We start from the raw sequence: 21,389 nt of genomic DNA, 5'->3' as shown, positions 1-21,389 counted from the left end.
AATCTCGCGCTGGGACGGAGATAGTGTGCGGTACAAGGAACACCTGTTTATTTTACTTAGCTAGCACTACGTCGTAACGAAGTATACTTACTAAACAGTGTAGAGCAAATTAGAGACTGTTTCTTGTCGTCGTTATTTTTAATATTCATATCCTTCTATGGCTAGTATGAAGGACTTAGACCTTTGTCCATCTGTAAACTAGAATCGGTTGCCGCACTCTATCTCTACAGCCTTACCAAATATACATCAGCCAAAGGATCATGTTTTCCTAAAATTTTACTTAGTTAAACTGTTTGCTAACTGGCATTCTTTTTTTTAATTAATAACGATCTGGCAATAAAATCCATTCAAATAACAAAATAAAAATTTCCAAAAAATAACCTACCCCCCGTTCTTCCGAACACTTTCTTGAACAGGATCCGCAGCAGTCGACAAAGTTTAGCAACGATGTCGGACTGGCGCCGTGATCTTCAGCTCGTGGGCGTCGTTTTCATAGTCACCACGGCGCTATTAGGCGTGATGTTGCACTCGCTGGTAATCTCGACGCTCACAGACACCGAGTGGCTCGCGCTTCGACTGCCTACAACGCTCGAGGCAGCTCAAGAGCTAGGCAAGACCCTTCAGAGCTTCTCCGAGCGCCAACGAGGTTCACTTTTGCTCGCACACATGGGCTGCTATCTATACCTGCAAACATTTGCGATTCCGGGCACCGTATTTTTCAATCTATTGGGCGGCGCGTTGTTTGGGATGACGCTGGGATTTCCTCTGTGCTTGGCTAACAACACACTGGGATCGGTCTTTATGTTTCTCCTTTCGCGGCGTTTTGGCTACCGCGTCGTCACGCACTTTTTTCCGCAAAAACTCGATCGCTTAAGAAGTATATTGGACGCACATCGCGACGAAATGGCGCTGAATATGATATTCCTGCGCGTATTTCCATTCACCCCCAATTGGTTTATTAACATGGCGTCGCCCCACTTGGCCATTCCGCTAGGCCAATTTACGTTAGGCCCGCTATTTGGGCTCGTTCCGTACAATTTCCTGAGCTGCAAAGCTGGGCTTATTCTGCGCGAGCTACGATCGCGTGGAGACATTATTGATAGCGCCACGACGATGCAGCTTATAGTGGTTGCTATCGTAGGTGGCCTTGTGCTCCCAAGACTAAAGAGGCGTTTTGCCACGACCACTGGTACCAAGCATGATTAAATTGAGTGTTTAAATTACGTTTGTCTTGTCCAAGTTTTTGCTGAATTGAGTAAGTTTCAGATAATTAAAAAAATCTAAAAGCTATCATTCAGCGTGTATCAAACGCACTATTTTTTTTTTTGTTCGTCGGGACCAAGCTAGACAAAATAAATGTCAGAGATACTTCTTATTCATTCGACGCCAGGCCAATTAGGTCTGCAGAGCTCTTATTGGGTTTGACTATCACAAGGTGCGTAATTAGATCCCGAATTTTCAGTATTTAAAATGCTAGACACGGGCGGATTTTAATTTTTTTCTGACAGACTGTAATCGTGAAGGTCTTCTTTCGTTGGAATGGATATGCAAATCTTTTAGATTATTATTAGAGTATACAATTATACGAGTAGTCTGCGCTGGTGCTCCCTCGCACTGCAGCAGCAATTTTCAATTATTTTGTTTGGCGGGAGTTGTTATACCTTTTAACGATTACTTTCAAACAGAAAAAAAGTTATCGCGATTACAACTTAAGATTCTGGAATGTGATGCTAAAAATTAATGGCTAGAACACTGCGATGTAAGAAATAGCTAATTAATTTCAAGGGAAAGCACAATATCGTTCAAGCTAATGCGAGGTTTAAATCAAGCTGTCGACGTCCTAACTGCAATAAGCCACGAAAATGCAGGCTGTTTTCCGTATCAAAACAAAAGCAGCCGACCGGCCGTGATGGCAAAAGGTGGTTCTACCAAGAGAATTCAAGGTGCCTTCCTCTAATATTTTAAGCGCAAATAGGTTTTCATCCGACTTCTATACAAACACGTAAAAACTCGCGGTACTCAAAAGTGATTAGCAAGCAACTTAACGATTTAGAGGTATGCCAGCGTCGACGTCCTGTCATGTAAAAAGACGCATTCTTCACATTGCCGTATTAAGACGCAATTTTTTTTGCGAAGTCTTCGGGGCCGTGTAGGAGTCACTTAGCTTGCTCATCACCAAATAAAAAAATGCTCTTCGATCAATCGCTGCAAACTTTCATGTTCCTCGCGAAACAAACTTTTGCGCAATATTGGACGCATATTCCCAAAAACAGTTTATTATTTGCGACTGAACTTCATTGCAATGTGCGCTCATGAATGTGTTGGAGGTCTCCGCATTGCATAATTCAGAGGAGTGCTATTATGTAAGGCACGAAAATATTCTAGATCGTGTTTTTCTGTCACATGCAACAGGCTTTCTAGCTACTGGTAGCGTTAAAGACTTGCATTGGCCTTGTATGCAAATTGCCTGAGGTCACTTTAGGTTTTCCGACACTATTTAAATAACTCATGTTACAGCTCTCCCGTGACCTCAAGAGCAAACGGTTGTATCAGACGATGTACTGTATGTACAGTATTATTTACGCTACTTTTTTTTTGCAGTTTCCATTTTGAGGTTGTCAAGGATGTAAGAAACTATTTTAAATTTTAAATTTGAGCTATTATGGAGTATTAAGCGGCTAAAAAAGCATCTTCGGCTACTATTGCTTGTCAGCTTGAAAATAAAAAAAGTTTTGAAGCAATAATGGACTACGTACCTAATATCACGCTGTACAAGAAATGACTCAAAACCAATAAAAACAACACTCTTCGCCTTGCGTCATGGCCTTCATGTCGGTAGCTCGTCAGGCACGCGCCACTTCTCGATTCCTCTATTCCCGTATGCGCGTTTGTCCTCTTGTAGCTAATGAGCAATTCTTGCAGCGAACGAAGTGGCAGCGCTTGCCCTGTGCGATGGAGTCTCCGATCCTATCGACTCGAGTAGGCTTTTTGCGAACAAAGGTGAGCGAGCGTGTGGTCCTGCCAGAAGAGAACGAAATTGAACCTACGCTAGCATTTGACGACAGTGAAATGACAATTGAAGATGCTTCGATTGAAAACTTGCTGAAAGAGCTCAATGAAGTTTTTGAAATTATTGCTGCTGTGCCACTGATGGATGAAGAGGAGTATGGGGAAGTGCGCCAACACTTTGAGAGTGGCAGTGGTCTTGATGAGATTGATGAACGTGGGTATAATATTAAAGCTGGGACGCATAAGATTTGGAAGGGTGAGCGCGACCTTACAAAGATTGTTGAGGGATTGGATACCGATTCGGCCCAGATTCTGCAGCGTATCCTGCTCCACACGCTTAATATTGAGAGAAAAGTGCGTGAGATGCTCTCGAATGGTGGAGTTGATCCCGATGACAAAGATGAGTTGCAAGAAGACAATCAGGTCATTTGAGATTGTCCGTTAAAAAAGAAGTCATCTCGACACCATCAAGGTATTGCGGAGATCTTGGTCGAGCCCGCGTGCTTTGCTTTTGCTCTTAACTTTTGATTCGACACAGGCAATCAAGACGTCTAAGTCCCGTATAAATGATGTACGTATACTTGCACCATTGATAAATTCTCCTTATCTTATGTTAGAAATAAAGAACGATTGTAAGAATACCTCGCCGTAAAATGCACAAGAAAATGGGCAACATGTAATTTCAGGCATGACCCGAATTTGTGCTCATTACGAAAAACGCATATTTTGCTCTCAAAAAAAGTGATAAATAATTTTATTCATTCTTGCCTTCAGGGCTCTGAAAAGCGGTGGTAATGGGCTTCGTCGCACTAGCTCGTCAGACGCTTATCGTTTCTCGCTTCCAAATGCACGCGTCTACACGCTTAAGCACAGCAATTCCCTGGCAACAAATGCATAAGCACCGCGTGCCTTGCTCTATCGACCCTCCATTCCTATCAACCCGAACCAGCAGCATTAGTTTTGTACGAACAAAAGTCAGCGAACGCACGCTCCGTCGGAAGAAATTACGCGTCAACAAGAGCCAAAAAGGAGTCAAGGTGCCAATTCTTAAAGAAACGTTGCGCAAGCTCTATTTGCGTACGCATCCGGATCTCTTTGGACAGTATCCAACGCAGCAGCGCGCAAATGAGGAATCGTACAAAGAGCTCTTGGGCATCCTGGACGCCATTGAGAAACACAATCAATTTCCCCCAGCCAAGACCTTAAAACTTCCATTTTTTTTAAAAACACCTATCGAGGGTGAATTTAAAGAAGTCGAGTTGCAACTACGCACGACGGGAGGTGCATGTAATACGTTGGTAGAGGAGGCATTGGGTCAATTTTTCAGCAACTGTGGGCTCCCTGAGGTCTTTCAATGGGACAAAGGAAGCTGGGGCAAAAGTGTAGGTAAACACGCAGTAGAGAATCCAAATTTAGGCTTTGAAAAGGAAGATGAAACGCATGAGAACGACCGTCACGAGGCCAAGCGCGAAGAACGGCATTCTTCAGCTCCGGCTTATAATCCCGTGGATCGTAAAGCACCAGAAGATCATTCGATTGAAAAGGTTCTGAATGAGTTAGACGACACGTTGCAGCTTATTGCTGTCGTGCCATATCTTGACGACGACGACAAGCAACAGCAAGCTATTAAAACTCATTTTGAACACGGATCAGGTCTCGATGACCTCGATGCTCAAGGGTATTCACTGAAAGCGGGAGTTATTCAATTGTGGCAAGGCGAACGGAATCTACAGGCACTGATTCCTGGATTAGATGGCGACTCGGCGATTCTAATGCAGCGAATTTTGCTTCATACCGTCGATATTGAAAAGCGTCTCGAGAACGTCATTGCTCAAAGCTCCTTGGACGTTACGAGATTCACTGCGGAAGCTTGTAATCAACAGAGCGAGTAAAGATTCTTGGATGACTTTATCGATAAAAGATTATCGCGTTATGTGGGCATTTACAATGAATTAATTGTTAAGCACTGAACTTACATGCCCAAATGCACAAAAGATGACACGGCACTAGGACCTGCACCCAGGATTGGAAAGAATAGTGAATTACTTCTTTGAGTCGCTGTCCTAGACAGGAATTAGCTCTTACATAACATCGAGTGACCCGGGGCCGTCAGTTTAGCACGAAATGGAACGGGGTGTACCGTTAAAACATGAATATTATTTCTGTAAGAGAAAATAATAAAGAAGTATTTACGTTGGAATTGTTATATTCAACTTAAATTCCTAGGTACTTAATTGAAGTAATAAAAAAAAAACCTACCACTTAAGTGTGCTTCATATATATGTGACCCACCCTTATGTATGTGATGCACATTGGTACATCCTAGCGTCATCCGCTATGCGAAATACCCAAAAACGATACGCTCGCAGCACATATTAGTCTATCTACAAAGACGGCATTTATGCTAGGTAATAACAGAAATTTATATTTAATGCGATTAAATATAAATCAGTCTTAAACTTACAATATACTTGATAAGTTTGCACGAGGAGCCGGATTACCGCTCCCGTGACGACACTTTTATCAGTGTACTTCGTGAGTTGGGTGAGGTCGCTAAGGCGCCCACCACAAACCTCACTGCACGTGAGAGAAGGCGGTAAATCGTCGAAGGTGTGTGCGTGCGTAGTACGTGGCAGCTTTAAGTAGCGCCCGTCTACACTTGGTGGAACTTGAAATCCTTCCCACGACCCGCATCTTTGAGCGTGTACGTGAGGATGAGCCTCAATATCGATTGGACTCATTTCCCCCCACCTCCGAACATCATCGGGAGTTGGCTGAGCAGACGGCGCAGGGACTTAGGGAACAAGCCATGGCCAGGGTCTTGGGTAGTCTCCTGAGCAACATGTTACTCAGTTGGAGCAGTTTGACGCACTCATGCTCGGACAGCGAAGGGTCGCGTCCGAGGCACAAAGCCATGCTACGGCGGAGTCTGTCACACAGACTCAGGATGAGCTAAGGCGAGAGCAGGCTCGAAGCGAGGCTTTCAACAGGACTGTTAAGATGCTCTCCGCTCTCAGCCGAGGCTTATTCGGATGGACCCGCCCAAGTTCGATGGAACTGCAGCGCGCACGATATCCATCGGCTGTTAGCAGTAAAGCAATGCGGTGTGTCGCAGCTAATCGAAGATGACAGCCCGATGGTGCCGTACTCCATGTCGCACCCGCGCGGTAAAGCCTCAGAGTGGGCTTACTCGGCGGGTATAGCGTATTCAAGGTGTTCCCTTCATGGGCGATTATAAGACAAAGACTCGCGCCATGTGCCAGCCACCAAACAACGAGGTGTTGCATAAGGTGCGCGTTTTCGGGGCGTGGCAGGCGAAGCGATCTATGCAAGAGCATGTGCAGGAGATGCACTAGCTGTCGGGATCAATTACCGTAGGTCCGATTGGGGAGCACATAAAAGTGCCCAAGTTTATGAACGGAATACGTCATGGCTCATCGTGACAGGCTCTTATTAGAAAGGTGCCGTCAACGATGGAATCCAAATTGCCTTAGTTGAGGAGAAATTTTACAACAGTGCCTCGGCGATAGCTTGGTATAAGCCGTCGGCCGAGAGAACAGGTGTCACTTCCATGGAGTTGGGCAATGCAGACGTTGTCTGTCACAAATGTGGCAAGCGCAGTCATATGAGCGCTGCTATGCCTGGGCCCCTGCTGGGGCGAAGACGCCCAGCAAGAGGAATCCCTTTCCGAAGAGCGATGGCAATAACCAGCGTGCGAGACGCATGAGTCCGCATCTACCACTGAGGGGTCGAAAAAATGCAGGAGAAAGCTGAGGTAAATCGCTTTAGCTTCATCGATGGCCTGTTATGGCATCAGCTGTCACCTTGTGATTCCTTGGGAATCTATGTGCCTCATGACACAGACCTCAAGCTGATGACCCTTCACGAGCTCCATGATGCGCCATCTAGTGGGCATCTGGGCCGTGAAAAGACATTCTTACGAGTGTCAGAGAAATTTTGGTGAACGCACTTATTTAGATGGGTGGCCAACTATATTCGCTCTTGCGAACAGTGTCAGCATAAAGCCTGCACCGTCCAGCAGTGCGCCACTGAAGCCGCTACCGATTCCAACCAACTGTTGGAAGTCAGTAAGTCTAGACTTCACATTAGGGTCGGACGGGGCTCGTCGTCTTCGTAAACGGTCTAAGCAAGATGGTTCATTCAGCACCATGTAAGACATCGATCAAAGGCAAGTAGGCAGCTCTCTTGTCCTGGATCGCGTATACCGATTACACGAGATGGCCGAGTCCATAGTATTGGACCGGGATCAATGATTTACGTCTGGGTTTTGGCGACAAGTGCTTGGGCTGCTAGGTGGCGAGTTCCCCATGTCGACTGCAGACCATCCTCAGATCAATGGCCAAACAGAACGTGCCAATCAGGTCGTGGTGGATAAATAGATATAATGGCCTATACCTATTTATGGATAAGATTTCTGAACATTACTATGTAAGTAATATTCTCCAAATATTCTCTACCTTTTAGATAATATATTAATAAACTATTTATAAGTGTTAATTTTATGTAACGATACACCCCGTCGTAGCATGCGTGCGGCCCAGAACATCTAAGGGCATCCCAGACCTGTTATTGCCTCCAACTTCCTTTGGTTTGATTACCCAAAAGTCCATCTAAGAAGTCCACACACCTACCAAAAATGGTAAGCGGAACTATTTAGCACGAGCCGGATTACCGCTCCCGTGAAGACACTTAATCAAAGTACTTAGTGCGTTAGGTGAAGTCGCTAACGCGCCCACCGCAACTACCTCACTGCACGCAAAAGAAGCTGGTTAAACCGCCTCCTCGCTGTGCTATGGTGTGTGTATAAGTAGAGCGTGGCCGCATTACGACGTGCCCGCTTGCAGTTTACTGATGCCTGAATTGAGTCCTGAGCATTTATCGTTTAATTAAAATTCATCAGATAGGAAGATCAATAAAAATCTTGAGTCTGGTTCGCGAGGCGAAAATAGCCAAATCGACCACCCTTACAATGAAGCTTAAATTTTAGCCCACGCAATTTTAATTTTAGAGGTCGAGCATAATTTCGAGCGTACACTCGCTGCAGCATATATTTACAGCGGAACATCGTAGGAAGATGCAGGTATCATTTAGGCCTTCGCTGTCTACTGAAAGTCGTTTACGCTATCACTACATTTAGGTTAGCGTCAGCAGTTGGCGTATGCGTAAAATTTTAACGCTCGCTCATACCAGGCTTGCTCCTGATCTGGTAATCGACAATATCAAAGCCGGGTCTAAGAATGGGTCTGGCTTGGTCCCGCCTTTTCGAGTACAGCTAATCACACATGCGGAGGCTGCCTATTTGGCGTTACTCGAAGAGCAGCACGCGCACCGAAAGGCCTTATCAAATTACTATAGTGGCCGCTTATGCCATATACAACTTAAATAACGTTCCTATAAAGCTCAGCAGTGTGTCCAACAAATGGTGCTGGTCGAATGTACGGTTCCGTACCGCTTGGAGGTCGAAACCTCAATACCGAACAAAATGGAGTTAACGTTAGACATATGGAATATCATCAAATGTTGACGTTGCATTTTATGCGCAATCGGAGACGCGGTTGTGCCTGTTCACGCGCGCTCGCCCAAATCGACGTGTTTTTGACTGCCTCTGTAATGAGGCACACATTGGTTGGAGAACCGTTTTGTGGTACCTTTATTGTAATGGGGCACACATCGGTTGGAGAACCGTTGTTGTGGTACATTTACTTTATGGGTAAATACCCTTTTATTCTATTTTAAAATAATTAATTACTTAAATTCCATTTATTATGGGTAACAAATGTAGTCGCCGCCAGATATATATCTGGCGGCCGAAATCTATTTTGAATTAGCTACGGTAAGGTTTTGAATTTAAATTAAAATTAAAAATGCTGAGTTTTCCTTTTGATCTTGAAGTCTAAAAGTCTTCCTCTATCTTTAGCAGCGAAGAAGCTCCGCTACATCTGGTAGCACTAGTAGTCAATCTCTGAGTCTTTATAAGACTAAGCCTTCACTGAAATGGAAGAGGTCTCAAAACTTATAGAAGCGCAGGGCATAGCGTATGACAAGCTCAAAACTTTATTTGGGCTTGAATATGTAAAGTTCAGTATATTCAGGGACCAGAGGTTTTGCATGCAAGGGTTGAAACCTTCATGCGTACGAATCCTCCCCGATCGGCCAGGTTCAGGATCACCCTTGCGGCATCTATGCCAACTCGGTATATCTCTGTACCTCGAAGATAGAGCCATGGAGTGGGCACTCTCGTGCAGCGTCCATAGACGACGCTTTTTTTTCTCATGGGATTCGGTAATTCAGCAAATGACCAGCATGTTTGCACCGCCTGATCAGGCTTTTCGCATGCGAGCACGGCTCCTAGCGACTCGACAGGGTAACAGAACCCTAAGGGACTTTGTCCAGGAGTTGAGAACTCTCATTGCATCTATGCATCAAGACCCGGTGCAAGAAGCAATTGTAGTGACCATCTTTATGGGGTTCTCAATGAGGGCGTTGCCCGGACGGAATTGTTCCGATCTCATCCGGCTACGTTCGACGAGGCAGTTGCCATAACGCTATGCGCCGAGTTTGGCTTTAAGTCTGCTCGCGTTAGCACGCCTGTCTACCGAACATCTCTTCGAGCACATGGGTTCCGTCTAAATGGGCGGAACCTATGGATTTAAGCCTCGTTGAGGAAGGAGAAGAGGCTCTCTAAGCTGTGGAACAGCATAAGACCATCCGTAGATGTTATATGTGCGGAAGCACGAAACTTTAACGCCCTGCCTGTCCTCTTCGAAATTCGGGTAAAGCTCGAAAGAGCTCCAACTCCGACCTATACCAGAGACCTGGTACGGTAGGGGAAAACGTCGATACCCAGTAGGTGCGGGGCGCCCTTCTGGGGAAGACCTAGGCTCTGTCGAACCTCAAGGAGGTGAGAATAAACAGAACATAGCCCCAATTAGCTCGGTGCTCAATGGCACGGGGCGAGAGTACAAGCCTGGCTTGCTAGTCGCTCAAGCGACTGTAAAGGGCTTTGATAAGCCGTGGTCAATTTTAATTGACTCAGGAGCGTCTTGCAATTATGCTCGACGTCATTCCCTTGAAGGAAGTCAACAATACGTTGAGGCACTTAGAGCGCATGAAGGTGATACAATCACTGTTCGCCAAGCGACTCGGACTCGTGTCAGTATTTTTAAAGTTCTGTTGAACTTAGGTATAAAAAGTTTCTGGAATTGACAGTATGGAACGCTGTCTCGCCTTGATTTGGATTTTATATATGATCTCATCCTTGGTATGGCCTGGCTTGAACGCCATTAACCATGGATCGATTGGAGGTCTAAGACCTTAGGCGCCACGCGCAGTGTTCCTAGCAAAGTTTTGGAGAGTCATGAACCCACCTTTGCTAGGCTACAAAAGCGCTATTGGCGCGGATCATTGAATGAGTCTGTCAGTGTTTTGGGCATTGGCATGTCTAAGTTAATAAACTCTAATTTTAAAAACATTTTTCTGAGCCCGACTCAGCAGAAATAACTGAAACGGCACGTACTCCGTCGAGTGACACTCGTTATAATAACGATTCACTAAATGCTGAAAGCATTGTTGGCCTAAGGCCGAATCATCAAGGGTGCAATATCCCTGAGATATGTGGAGTGGCACGTCTAAGTCCACCGAGCGTGGTCGGCCGAGGTGGCACCATACTGAGTGTCAATAGTGACACTATTGGCAGTTCGCCAGGGCATTTCGGGTCAAATCCTTCTAATGCACGTGCAGCGACACGTAAACGTTCGCTGGATAAGAGAGTTGAGTTACCTAACTCCTTGTCGGATGTCAAATTAGACACCATGTCTGGTATAGAACCAATACAGGCTGAAAAATTCGGGGACGTGAATGTCCCGGCCTCTAACAGGCGTATTGTCTCTACTCCAAGACAGGAGAGACGCGAAGCGTTTTATAGTCCTAAAAGTGATACGTGTGAGCAAGTACACACGCTTGTAAATGGTGTAAACTGGTAACATTGAGGGAGAAGTTAGCCTTGCGGCAATCCCTTCGCTACATGCTCTTTTAGAGCTAGACAAAATGTCTATTGATGAGTGCGGTCGAGCCTTAAAAGCTGGTGATTTATCTGAAATGGTGGTCATTCGACCTATGGTTGAGTTAAACTCATCGTCACTTGTGCGCCATTTACCATTTGGCTTTTTGATACAAAATGTCGGTGTCGAATGAGGAGATTTGCTCTCTCGTACCATTCCAGCTACGTTCTTAGCACGGAAGAAATCGTCAATGACGTCACACTGCTCCCTTGGTAAAGGCCATTGTCTTGTGACACAGTATTTGGTTCCCGACACTAAGTCAATTTCATGACGAACACCTCTATCCGGAGGTAAAACAGATGGTGGGTTATTGCATACCACATCTTGGAATTCCTAAATCAAGGAATAAAAGGGATCCGTAGGATCTTTAAGGATCGATGACCCATTTCGCGCACTAAGTGCAGCTTTTGTGTCATCCAGAACAGCTTCGTCGAGATTGTACATGCTTATAATAAGCTTAATGCTGCCACTATACCAGCACAAACCCCCATTCCTAGAAAGGATGTTCTTCAGATCAATATGGTGGCATGTACAGTGCATTGGATTTAGTCGATGGTTACTACCAATTGCTCATGCGAGCTAGTGATATCCCGCTTACAGCGGTTAGCACCCCAAGCGGCATGTTATGGGAGTGGCTGGTTATGCCACAAGGGCTTTCCAACGCCCCGGCAACATTTAATCGTCTAGTGACGCAACTATTTCGCCCTCATCGAGGTTATGCACAGACGTATTTCGATGACATTTTTGTCCATAGTCGTGCGGAGCAGGTTCGTCGGATATGGAAAACTATTAAGACCGTTTGCGAGCAGTGCTCGAGTGCATGCGCAGAGACAAATGGATGCCAATGCATCTAAATGCATCTTTGGCGCAGACGAAATTCCTTTTTAAGGATGCTTCATTGGGAAGCGAGGCCTTAGAGCGGATCCCGCTAAGGTGAAAACCATAGTAGATTGGCCGGTTCCTAAAAACCAAAAGGATTTGCGTAAGTGGTTGGGTCTCGCCAATTATTAACACAAATATAGCGAAAATTACGCTGATATGGCTAGGCCATTATCTAATCTCCTTAAAAAGGATACAGATTGGAGCTGGGCTAGCACAGAACATAATGCTTTTCAAGCAGTTAAGGAATAGCCTTTTCCATGCCCCGATTCTGGCACTGCCGAATCCAAATCGGCCTTTCAGTGTCGTCTGTTACGCATCAGATTTTGACATTGGCAGTGCTCTGTTACAAACAGATGTTGAGGGGCATGAACGTGTTATTGCGTTCGAGTCTAGACAGCTTAAAGCTGAGGAAAAGAATTACCCAGTTCATGACAAAGAGTTACTTGCTATGATGTATGCTCTCGTCAAATTCAGAGTTCATCTGCTCGGCTCTAAGCCGTTTGTGATTTATATAGATCACGCGTCATTACGCACGGCGACTATCTCTAACAGAGAATGGCCAGATGGCTATCCTTTTTTTGCGGAAAACAACTTCGAGGTGAAGTATAAACCCGGCAAGCAAAATGCTTTGGCCGATGCGTTATCACGCAGGCCGGATTATGAGCTTTCTCATTAAACGAATATCTCGTCACCTATTCCTGAATTAATATGTTCGGCTTACGCCAAGGATGAACAGTGTGTAGCTCTGCTACGAGCCTTAAAACTCGTATTCGGGTATTAAATTACCGGCACGTTTGCGTGCAAGGTTACATCGAGTTTCTATCGATAACGACATGTTGCTTTATTGCACAGATATCACGGACCCTCCGAGTGTCGCTGCTCCTCATGATGAGGATTTGAAGTACCGGATCCTCTATGAGGCACACGATACTATCCTTCGTGGTCATCTCGGTAGAAAAAAGACCTACGGTTCTATCAGCCAGAGTTATTGGTGGCCCAAACTTTATAAATGGGTCAGCACATCTGTTCGCAGATGCGAAGATGCCAACGGGTTAAACCCTCGGCACATGCTGCTGCGTCACTGGCGAGTCTTCCCGTTCCTATCGAATGCTAGGAGTCCATTAATAGGGATTTTGTTTTTGGGCTACCGAAAGATTCAGCCGGTAACTCCGGTATAGTGGTCTTTGTTGACCGTTTGAGCAAAATGGCTCACTAAGTGACCGTGCCGGGTTCCATTGATGGAGAGGGTACAGCTAAGCTATTTATCGATCGCGTGTTTCGACAACACGGTTTGCCAGTGGCAATTGTCTCTGATCGGGATCCCCGTTTCACGGTGAATTCTGGAAATCAATTTTCCGGGTGCTTGGCACCAGATTGGATATGTCCACTGCGGACCATCCGCAGACCGATTATCAAACTGAACGTGTCAATCGCGTCATTGAAGACGTTTTACGAGCGTGTGTGCTCAGACACCAAAGCGCTGGAACTCAATGCTCTCAGTAGTGGAATTTGCGTTAAATAACGCTGTTCTTGCCTCTACAGGCTAAACTCCGTTCTATATAAACGGTCTTACCCACCCGGGCGTTCCACTAATGATACCACTGCGTGGTTTAGGGCTTGGTGGGGGTGTCCCTTAAATGCCTTAAGACACTAAATCGTTCACGAAGAACTCGCTTACTTGTTCGAAAACAAGTAAGCGAGTTCCTCGCGAACGATTTAGTGTCTTAAGGCATGTAAGGGACACGATGGCTGATAGCCAAGACAAAGAAAAAGAACAAGTAGATGCCAAAGGCAGAAGCTGTATTAATTCTTATATGGTCGGAAACCGAGTTTTACTAAACGCTACAAATCTACCTACCAACTTAGTTTCCGCGGTCTTCAAGACCAAATTGCGCCCGCGCTTTATTGAACCATTTACGGTCGTGGCCAAGAAGGGACTAGCTTATACGCTAAACCTTCCTAGCAAGTTGCGTACACACCCAGTGTTCAACGTTGGCTTGCTTAAGCCATATCGGGACCCTTCCCACGTGGACTTGAAGGCGCTTGCGCCGAGATAGGCGGTCTTGCTGCAGACTGCTGCATCCACACCAGGTTGTCCAGCTAACCCTCTAAGCGAGGTTGCTGACGTTCCAGCATTGAGATTGTTTTATACCACCTCAAGAGTGCCCTCAACCCGAGCAAGGCCCTCGCGAAGGAGTAGCACCTCGTACTTTAAAACATCAAATGCTTTCGTCGAGATTTCGGCCCCCTCCCGCGCTGCTTGATGCGCGACGGAACCTTCATTTTCACGTATCGAAACTCTTAAAGCGACGCCTTCGTAAGGTCCAGTATCTGATGAATTGGCTGGGTTACCCCTCTTCAGAAAACTCGTGGGAGGTTGAGGTACCTCTTCGGCAAGATAGCCCGTACGCCATTGACGTTTTTGAACGCCAAGCTCAGGGTCACTTTGCGTCAAACGACGCTTCACACCAAAATAAGTGGGAATAGGTGGATCTATAGCCTCAGTGTGGCTTCGATCCATATTTGGACGGTAAACCGAAGCACTGAAATATTGGCTAGGCCTATCCTCGTTTTGTGGCATAAACGCCGAATGTAAGTGGCCTTCGGCCTTAAGCTTTGGGAAGCCGAAGCGAAGCTTCCGTTCCAATCGAACATCAGCCACATCCGCAGACTCTCCAAAATTCCAACTGTTGCGGAGGCGGCGGGTCCGATGGACCCAGCTCTCAAACGAAGTGTCATTATCGCGTTATGTTTCTTTTAGAAACAAAACGATCGGAATTTCTCTCATTGCGGCCACCGAAGCCCCACGGGCTTGATCACGCAGACGCGTCAGATACTGGCTTCGCGTAATTACCTTTGGCGTAAGGTATTGCTAATGAATAGCGTCGCGGGCAGCGAACCTCCAAGTTTGGAAATGGCCATAGCCACCTTTTGCCGTTCTTTTAAGAACAAGGCGGAATCAATGGACATTTCCATCTGCTTAATCCAAAAAGGGATTTTTTCTCCCTCTTTTCCCTCAAATGTTTTCACATTTACAGTTAGAGGGCGAGCCCTCGGCTCTGAGTCAGGTACATATGCGCCGGGTTGGCATAGATGCCGCTAAATGGCCTGTACCTGACGGATCAGGTTGGCTTCGTACCGCATGAAGGCTTCAAGCCTTGCATGCAGGACCTCTGGTCCCTGGGAGATAATAAATTCCACGTGCTCAAGCCCGAATAAGGTTTTGAGCTTGTCATAAGCGGCGCGTTGCGCTTCTAAAAGTTCTGGAACCTCTTCCATTTTCGTGAGAAATTAGTCTTTTACAGACTCAGGCGTAGATTGACTACAAGTGCTACCAGGTGTAGCGGAGCTACCTCGCTCCTAAAGTCAGAGGAAGACTTTCAGACTCAAGAAGTCACTTAGTTCTATTGAACTAATGAGTTTAGCAACTCAGGGAGTGTACAAGCTATTAAAGCTTAAGGAGTCCTAGTTCAAGGGAATCAGCGGTTCGTAGAACCAAGTGGCACCTCGTGCCCAAGAGGATATACCTTAGAAAGGCTTCTATCTCTTACAGATCAATGCGCAAGCCTTAGGAAGGCACTTGACGCTTTAAGATCAAAAGTGGAACTGAGCTTTATTTAATTATTTAAATCTAAAAACCTTGCCTAGCTAATTATAATAGACTGTGGCCGCCGGATTTATATCTGGCGGCGACCACATTCATTACCCATAATAAATGGGATTTAAGTAATTAACTATTTTAAAATTAGATGAAAGGGTATTTTACCCATAAAGTAAATGTACCACAACAACGCTTCTCCAACCGATGTGTGCCCCATTACAGATGGAGTGATGCTGGGTTTAAAAAAGGCGGTTCTGTATGTGACTAATAGTTAAATTCCATTACGTCTGGTAGGGCACTGTACACACATGTTGTAGACGGGACACGAGACAGTAGCCAATGGGCATGCCAGACGTAGCCAATGGGGTCGACGTATTAATGGTCGGGTAGCAATAAAAAATAGTCGGGTAGTGATAAAAAAGTCGGGTGGCAATAACATTTCCCTAAAATTATTTATAAAGTGCTCTTTCATAAATCAGAACTCACGGTCGTATGACCGACCCTTATCCCCAACCACAGACAGCCGAGCTACGCGTACGCGTGCCGCTGCATTATGGCACGTCCTTAGTCGAGACAGGCGGGCGGTGGGACTATGTAATTGTGTTTCCAAATCCCCCAAAGCACGTGATCGAGGTCAGCGATGAGCGCGACACTATCATCAAACGACTGCGCGCTGCTGGGCTGCGACTGCGGCTATTTTTTTCCGTGGGCAAGGAGCTCGTATTCTGCAAGATCCGTGCTCCAGAAGAGCTTATGCGGCGAGAAGCGGAGGTACTTAAATTACACCTCCAACTCGATCCAACCGAGCTGCGTCACGCTTCATTCAATGGCATCCCAGAGTATGGCATTGCGCCTTTTCCGATTCGAGACGTAAAGCAAATATACAGGTACTCTCCCTTCGACTACATCTTTGCGCCCTACTTCCAGGCACGGGATCTACAGCACTTTTATACTCGAAAGGGCCCAAATGGCTCGATCTTTTCGAGCACAGATCGGATTGGCCTGATCGAGCATATTATTACCAATCACCAAACTGGAGCTGGCCAAGACATTGATCGGCTCATTTACGAGGAAACTATTGTCGACACGTATCCATTGCACGAAGAGCAGGAGAAAATGGATCTTAAGGATAACTGGATTGTATGGAACATGTCCCCCATGAACCAGCCTTTTGACCGAATTTGCCAATACTTTGGCGTCAAGGTGGCTCTGTATTTCCTCTATCTAGGACACTATACCAAGTGGTTACTCTATCCAACGCTCGTAGGAATCGTAACGGGCATAATCAGTTATTCCATCCCGCGTGATGATTACAATGCTGTGTTTGCGTACATATCGCCCTTGTTTGGAGCGTTTATGACCATTTGGATGACCATCTACCTCGAGAATTGGAAGCGCCTTAGCTCTCGCGAGACACTGCGGTGGGGTACAGCGCACTATTCCGAGACCGTGAACCTTCGGCCTCAGTTTTATGGGGAACGCATTCCATCGCCCATTAATGGCAAGTCGACGCGGTATTTTTCACCACGTGAAAAGCTTAAGCGGGTGGCGTACAGCTGGGTCGTAATTTCATTTCTCATCTTGATAGTGTTTGTTCTCGTGTCGTCGATTTTCATGCTGACGTACGACCTTACTAAGGGTAGTGACTCGAATTTTCTCGTCCTGGATAATTTTAAGTACGGCTCCATCGTGTCTTCGTTGGCGAATGTTGTCCAGATTACGGTTATGACGAAAATTTACAACTATGTGTCAATTGTGCTTGTCGACCAGGAGAACCATCGCACCGATATGGAATATGAAAACAGTCTTATCATCAAGACTGTGATTTTCCAATTTGTAAACAATTATGCCGGACTCTTTTATGTAGCCTTTCTTAAGGAAGGCTTAGAAGGTTGCGATATAAGTTGTATCCATGAGCTTGAGTACATGCTTGCCATCGTCTTTTGCTCGCGCCTTTTCGTTGGAAATATCACTGAGGTGGCCATTCCGCGCTTTTTCGTTTACTTGAGCAAGTATCGCTTACTAGGGCACATTGACGACTACAAAAAGTCAGATGCCGAACGAGAGCTGTTTATGGCACAGTATGACTGGCACGGTACATTCGATGACTATACAGAAATGGCTCTTCAGTTCGGCTTCACAACAATGTTTGTGGTAGCTTTCCCGTTTGCACCTTTGCTTTCGTATGTAAATAATTACTTTGAGATTCGATTAGATGCCTACCGCCTGATTTTTGAGTCTCGTCGTCCTCGTCCGCGCAATGTACGCAGTATGGGATACTGGTACCTTGTGCTGCAGGCATTTGCAGCCATCTCAGTATGCACCAACGGTGCTGTTGTCATATTCACCGGAAATTTCTTTAATCATTTAGCGATGGCCACTCGCGTATGGATGTTTACAATGTTCATTTGCTTCATGTTCCTATTTAAGTATTTTCTCGAGGTTTGTATTGATGATATTCCTGAGGACGTCGTCGTGCAGAAATACCGGCAAGAGTTTCTTATTAGCAAGTGTTTGTACCACATGCCTGACGATGACGTCAATTGGACATTTGGTGCTGATTACGACGACATAGAAATCATGCTAAATATCGATGACGAAGATTCGTCGTAAACATTTTTAGTTTAACAAATAGTATGCTATACTATCTGTAGATACCAACGAAGATTTAAAAATAGCGGACGAATGCATTTACGACGTATTGAGGGCTCTCGTTCGAACCTTAAAGGAATTACAATAAGAGCTTTGCCAACTGTGCTACTCAGTGTCACCTAGCTGCACAGGGCACATATCGCGCGAATAAATAGTAAATATTCCTCATTTGTCAAAAGTGGAGTAGCTCCAATTTGGAAAGGCGAAGATCTAATGAATTTAGTTACATGCATTTTATTCTACATGAGTAGATTCGCGAATGATGGTGTTAGAACAGATATACCAATTATTTAATGGGGCACACATCGGTTGGGGAACCGTTGTTGTGGTACATTTAATTTATGGCTAAAATACCCTTTTATCCTATTCTTAAATAGTAAATAACTTAAATCCCATTAATTATGGGTTACAAATGTGGCCGCCAGATTATATCTGGCGGCCCCAATCTATTTTTAAATTAGCTGGTAGCACTCGTAGTCAACCTGCGCCTGAGTCTGTATAATACTAAGCCTTCACTGGAATGGAAGTTCCAGAACTTCAGAGGCGCAACGCGCAGCTTATCACAAGCTCAAAACTCTATTTGGGCTCGAACATGTAGAGTTCATTTTATCCTACGGACCAGAGGTCCTGCACGCAAGGCTTGAAGCCTTCATCCGATATCAATCCTCCCTGATCGGCCAGGTACAAGATCACCTTGCGGCATCGATGCCAACTCGGTACATCTCGGTACCTGATTCGGAGCTTAAGGCTTGCCCTCTAGTTGTCAATGTGAATACATTTAAAGGAAAAGAGGAAGGAAACCTCCCTTTTTCTTTTGGGGGGAATAGGCAGAGAGATGTCTACTGACTCCGCCTTGTTCTTAAAAGAACGACAAAAGGTGGCCATGTCCATGTCCAAGCTCGGAGGTAGAGCTATGGAGTGGGTACTCTCATGCAGCACGTCCATAAACGACGCTTTTCCCTCATGAGGTTCGCTGAAACAAGTAAATAAACAGCATGTTTGCGCCGCCTAATCAGGCTTTTCGCAATCGGTCACGGCTCATAGCGACTCGAGAGGGTAAACGAACCCTACGGGACTATGTCCAGGAGTTAAAAATTCTCATTGCATCCATGCATAAGACCCGGTGCAAGAAGCAATTGTCGTAACAGTCTTTAAGAAGGGTCTCAATGAGGGCGTTGCCCGGACGGAATTATTCCGATCCCATCCTGCTACTTTCGAAGAGGCAGCGCTACGCGCTGAGTTTGACTTCAAGTCTGCTCGTATTAGCCCGCCTGTTTTCCGTACAAGCTCTTCGAGCACATGGGTTTCGTCTAATAGACCGGAGCTCATGGATCTAAGCCTCGTTGAGGAAGGAGGAGTGGCACTTCAATCTGTAAAAAAGCATAAGAACATCCGTAGACGTTATATGTGCGGAAGCACGTAACATTTACGTCCGACCTTTCCCCTACGAAATACCCGTAAGCTCGCAAGAGCACCAATTCCGACCTATACCAGAAATCTGGTACGGTGCGGGAAACGTCGATATCCAGTGGGTGCGGGGCGCCCTACTGGGGAATACCTAGGCTCTTTTGAACCTCTAGGAGGTGAGAGTAAACAGGACCTAGCCCCAGTTAGCTCGGTGTGTAATGGCACGAAGCGTGAGTACAAGCCTGGCTTGTTAATCGCTCAGGCGACTGCGAAGGGCTTTGATGAGCCATGGTTAAGTTAAATTGACTCAGAAGCGTCTTGCAATAATGCTCGACGTCTTTTCCTTGAGATTATTAACCAACAATACGTTGAGGCGCTTACAGCGTATGAAAGTGATACAATCACTGTTCGCCAAGCGACTCGGACTCGTGTCAGTATTTTTAAAGTTCTGTTGAACTTAGGTATGAAAAAGTTTCTGGAATTTGACAGTATAGAACGCTGTCTCGCCTTAATTTGGATTTTATATATGATCTCATCCTTGGTATGGCCTGGCTTGAACGCCATGAACCATGGATCGATTGGAGGTCTAAGACCTTAGGCGCCACGCGCAATGTTCCTAGCAAAGTTTTGGAGAGTCATGAAACTCACTTTTGCTAGGCAACAAAAGCGCTAATGGCGCGGCTGAGTCTATCAGTGTTTTAGACATTGGAATATCTGAGTTAATAATCTCCAATGTTGAAAACATTAATTCTGAGCCCGACTCAGAAGAAGGAAGTGGAACAGCACGTACTCCGTCGAGTGACACTCGTTGTAATAACGATTTACTGAATACTAAAAGCATTGTTGGCCAAGGCCGAGTCATCAAGGGTGTAATATCCCTGAGGTACGTGGAGTGGCACGTCTATGTACACCGAGTCTGGTCAGCCGAGGTGGCACCATACTGGGTGTCAATAGTGACACTATTGGCGGTTCGCCAGGGTATTTTGGGTCAAATTCTATTAATGCACATGAAGCGACACGTAAACGTTCGCTGGATAAGGAAGTTGAGTTACCTAACTCCTTGTCGGATGTCGAATTAGACACCATGTCTGGTATTGAACCAATACAGACTGGAAAGTTCGGGGACGTGAATGTCCCGGCCTCTAACAGGCGTATTTGTCTCTACTCCAAGACAGGAGAGACGCGAAGCGATTTATAGTCCTAAAAGTGATATGTGTTAGCAAGTACACACGCTTGTAAATGGTGTAAACTGGTAACATTGAGGGAGAAGTTAGCCTTGCGGCAATCCCTTCGCTACATGCTCTCTTAGAGCTAGACGAAATGTCTATCGATGAGTGCGGCCGAGCCTTGAAGGCTGGCGACTTATCTGAGATGGTGTTCATTCAGCCTATGATTGGACGAAGCTGTCCTGGATGACACAAAAGCTGCACTAAGCGCTCGGAGTGGGTCATCGATCCTTAAAGATCCCACGGATCCATTTTATTCCTTGATTTAGGAATTCCAAGATGTGGTATGTACCAATCCACCATCTCTTTTACCTCCGGATAGAGGTGTCCGTCATAAAATTGACTTGGTTTCGGGAACCAAATACTGTGTCACACGACAGTGGCCTTTACTCAGGGAAAAGTGTGACGTCATTGACGATTTCTTCCGAGCCAAGCACGAGGCGGGAATGGTACGAGAGAGCAAATAATTCAATTCGACACCGACATTTTGTGTTAAGAAGCCAAATGGTAAATGACGCATTGTACATGCTA

At 45.7% G+C, this 21,389-nt stretch overlaps 4 protein-coding genes across 4 annotated transcripts; all 4 read left to right on the top strand.

The window, feature by feature from the left end:
- Window positions 1-447: 447 nt before the first annotated feature.
- CCR75_005773 (uncharacterized protein) lies at window positions 448-1,206 on the top strand (the record flags this gene model as incomplete). Its single annotated transcript, XM_067963848.1, has 1 exon — window positions 448-1,206. One exon carries the CDS (start codon window positions 448-450, stop codon window positions 1,204-1,206), a length of 759 nt encoding a protein of 252 aa, XP_067815947.1.
- A 1,614-nt stretch (window positions 1,207-2,820) lies between these two features.
- CCR75_005774 (uncharacterized protein) lies at window positions 2,821-3,441 on the top strand (the record flags this gene model as incomplete). The annotated part of the gene is made up of 1 exon (XM_067963849.1): window positions 2,821-3,441. One exon carries the CDS (start codon window positions 2,821-2,823, stop codon window positions 3,439-3,441), a length of 621 nt encoding a protein of 206 aa, XP_067815951.1.
- A 362-nt stretch (window positions 3,442-3,803) lies between these two features.
- On the top strand, window positions 3,804-4,901 carry CCR75_007976 (uncharacterized protein; the record flags this gene model as incomplete). The annotated part of the gene is made up of 1 exon (XM_067966032.1): window positions 3,804-4,901. The coding sequence occupies one exon, from the start codon at window positions 3,804-3,806 to the stop codon at window positions 4,899-4,901; it is 1,098 nt and encodes a 365-aa protein (XP_067822299.1).
- An 11,225-nt stretch (window positions 4,902-16,126) lies between these two features.
- On the top strand, window positions 16,127-18,186 carry CCR75_007975 (uncharacterized protein; the record flags this gene model as incomplete). The annotated part of the gene is given in 2 exon segments (XM_067966031.1): window positions 16,127-16,133; window positions 16,151-18,186. The coding sequence occupies 2 exon segments, from the start codon at window positions 16,127-16,129 to the stop codon at window positions 18,184-18,186; spliced, it is 2,043 nt and encodes a 680-aa protein (XP_067822301.1).
- Between the last annotated feature and the right edge of the window lie 3,203 nt (window positions 18,187-21,389).

The sequence above is a fragment of the Bremia lactucae genome (assembly GCF_004359215.1).
Source record: "Bremia lactucae strain SF5 chromosome Unknown BlacSF5_NotPlaced_11_SHOA01000003.1_306292bp, whole genome shotgun sequence".
Lineage (NCBI taxonomy): Eukaryota > Oomycota > Peronosporomycetes > Peronosporales > Peronosporaceae > Bremia > Bremia lactucae.
This window is presented reverse-complemented; position numbering and strand designations above follow the sequence as displayed.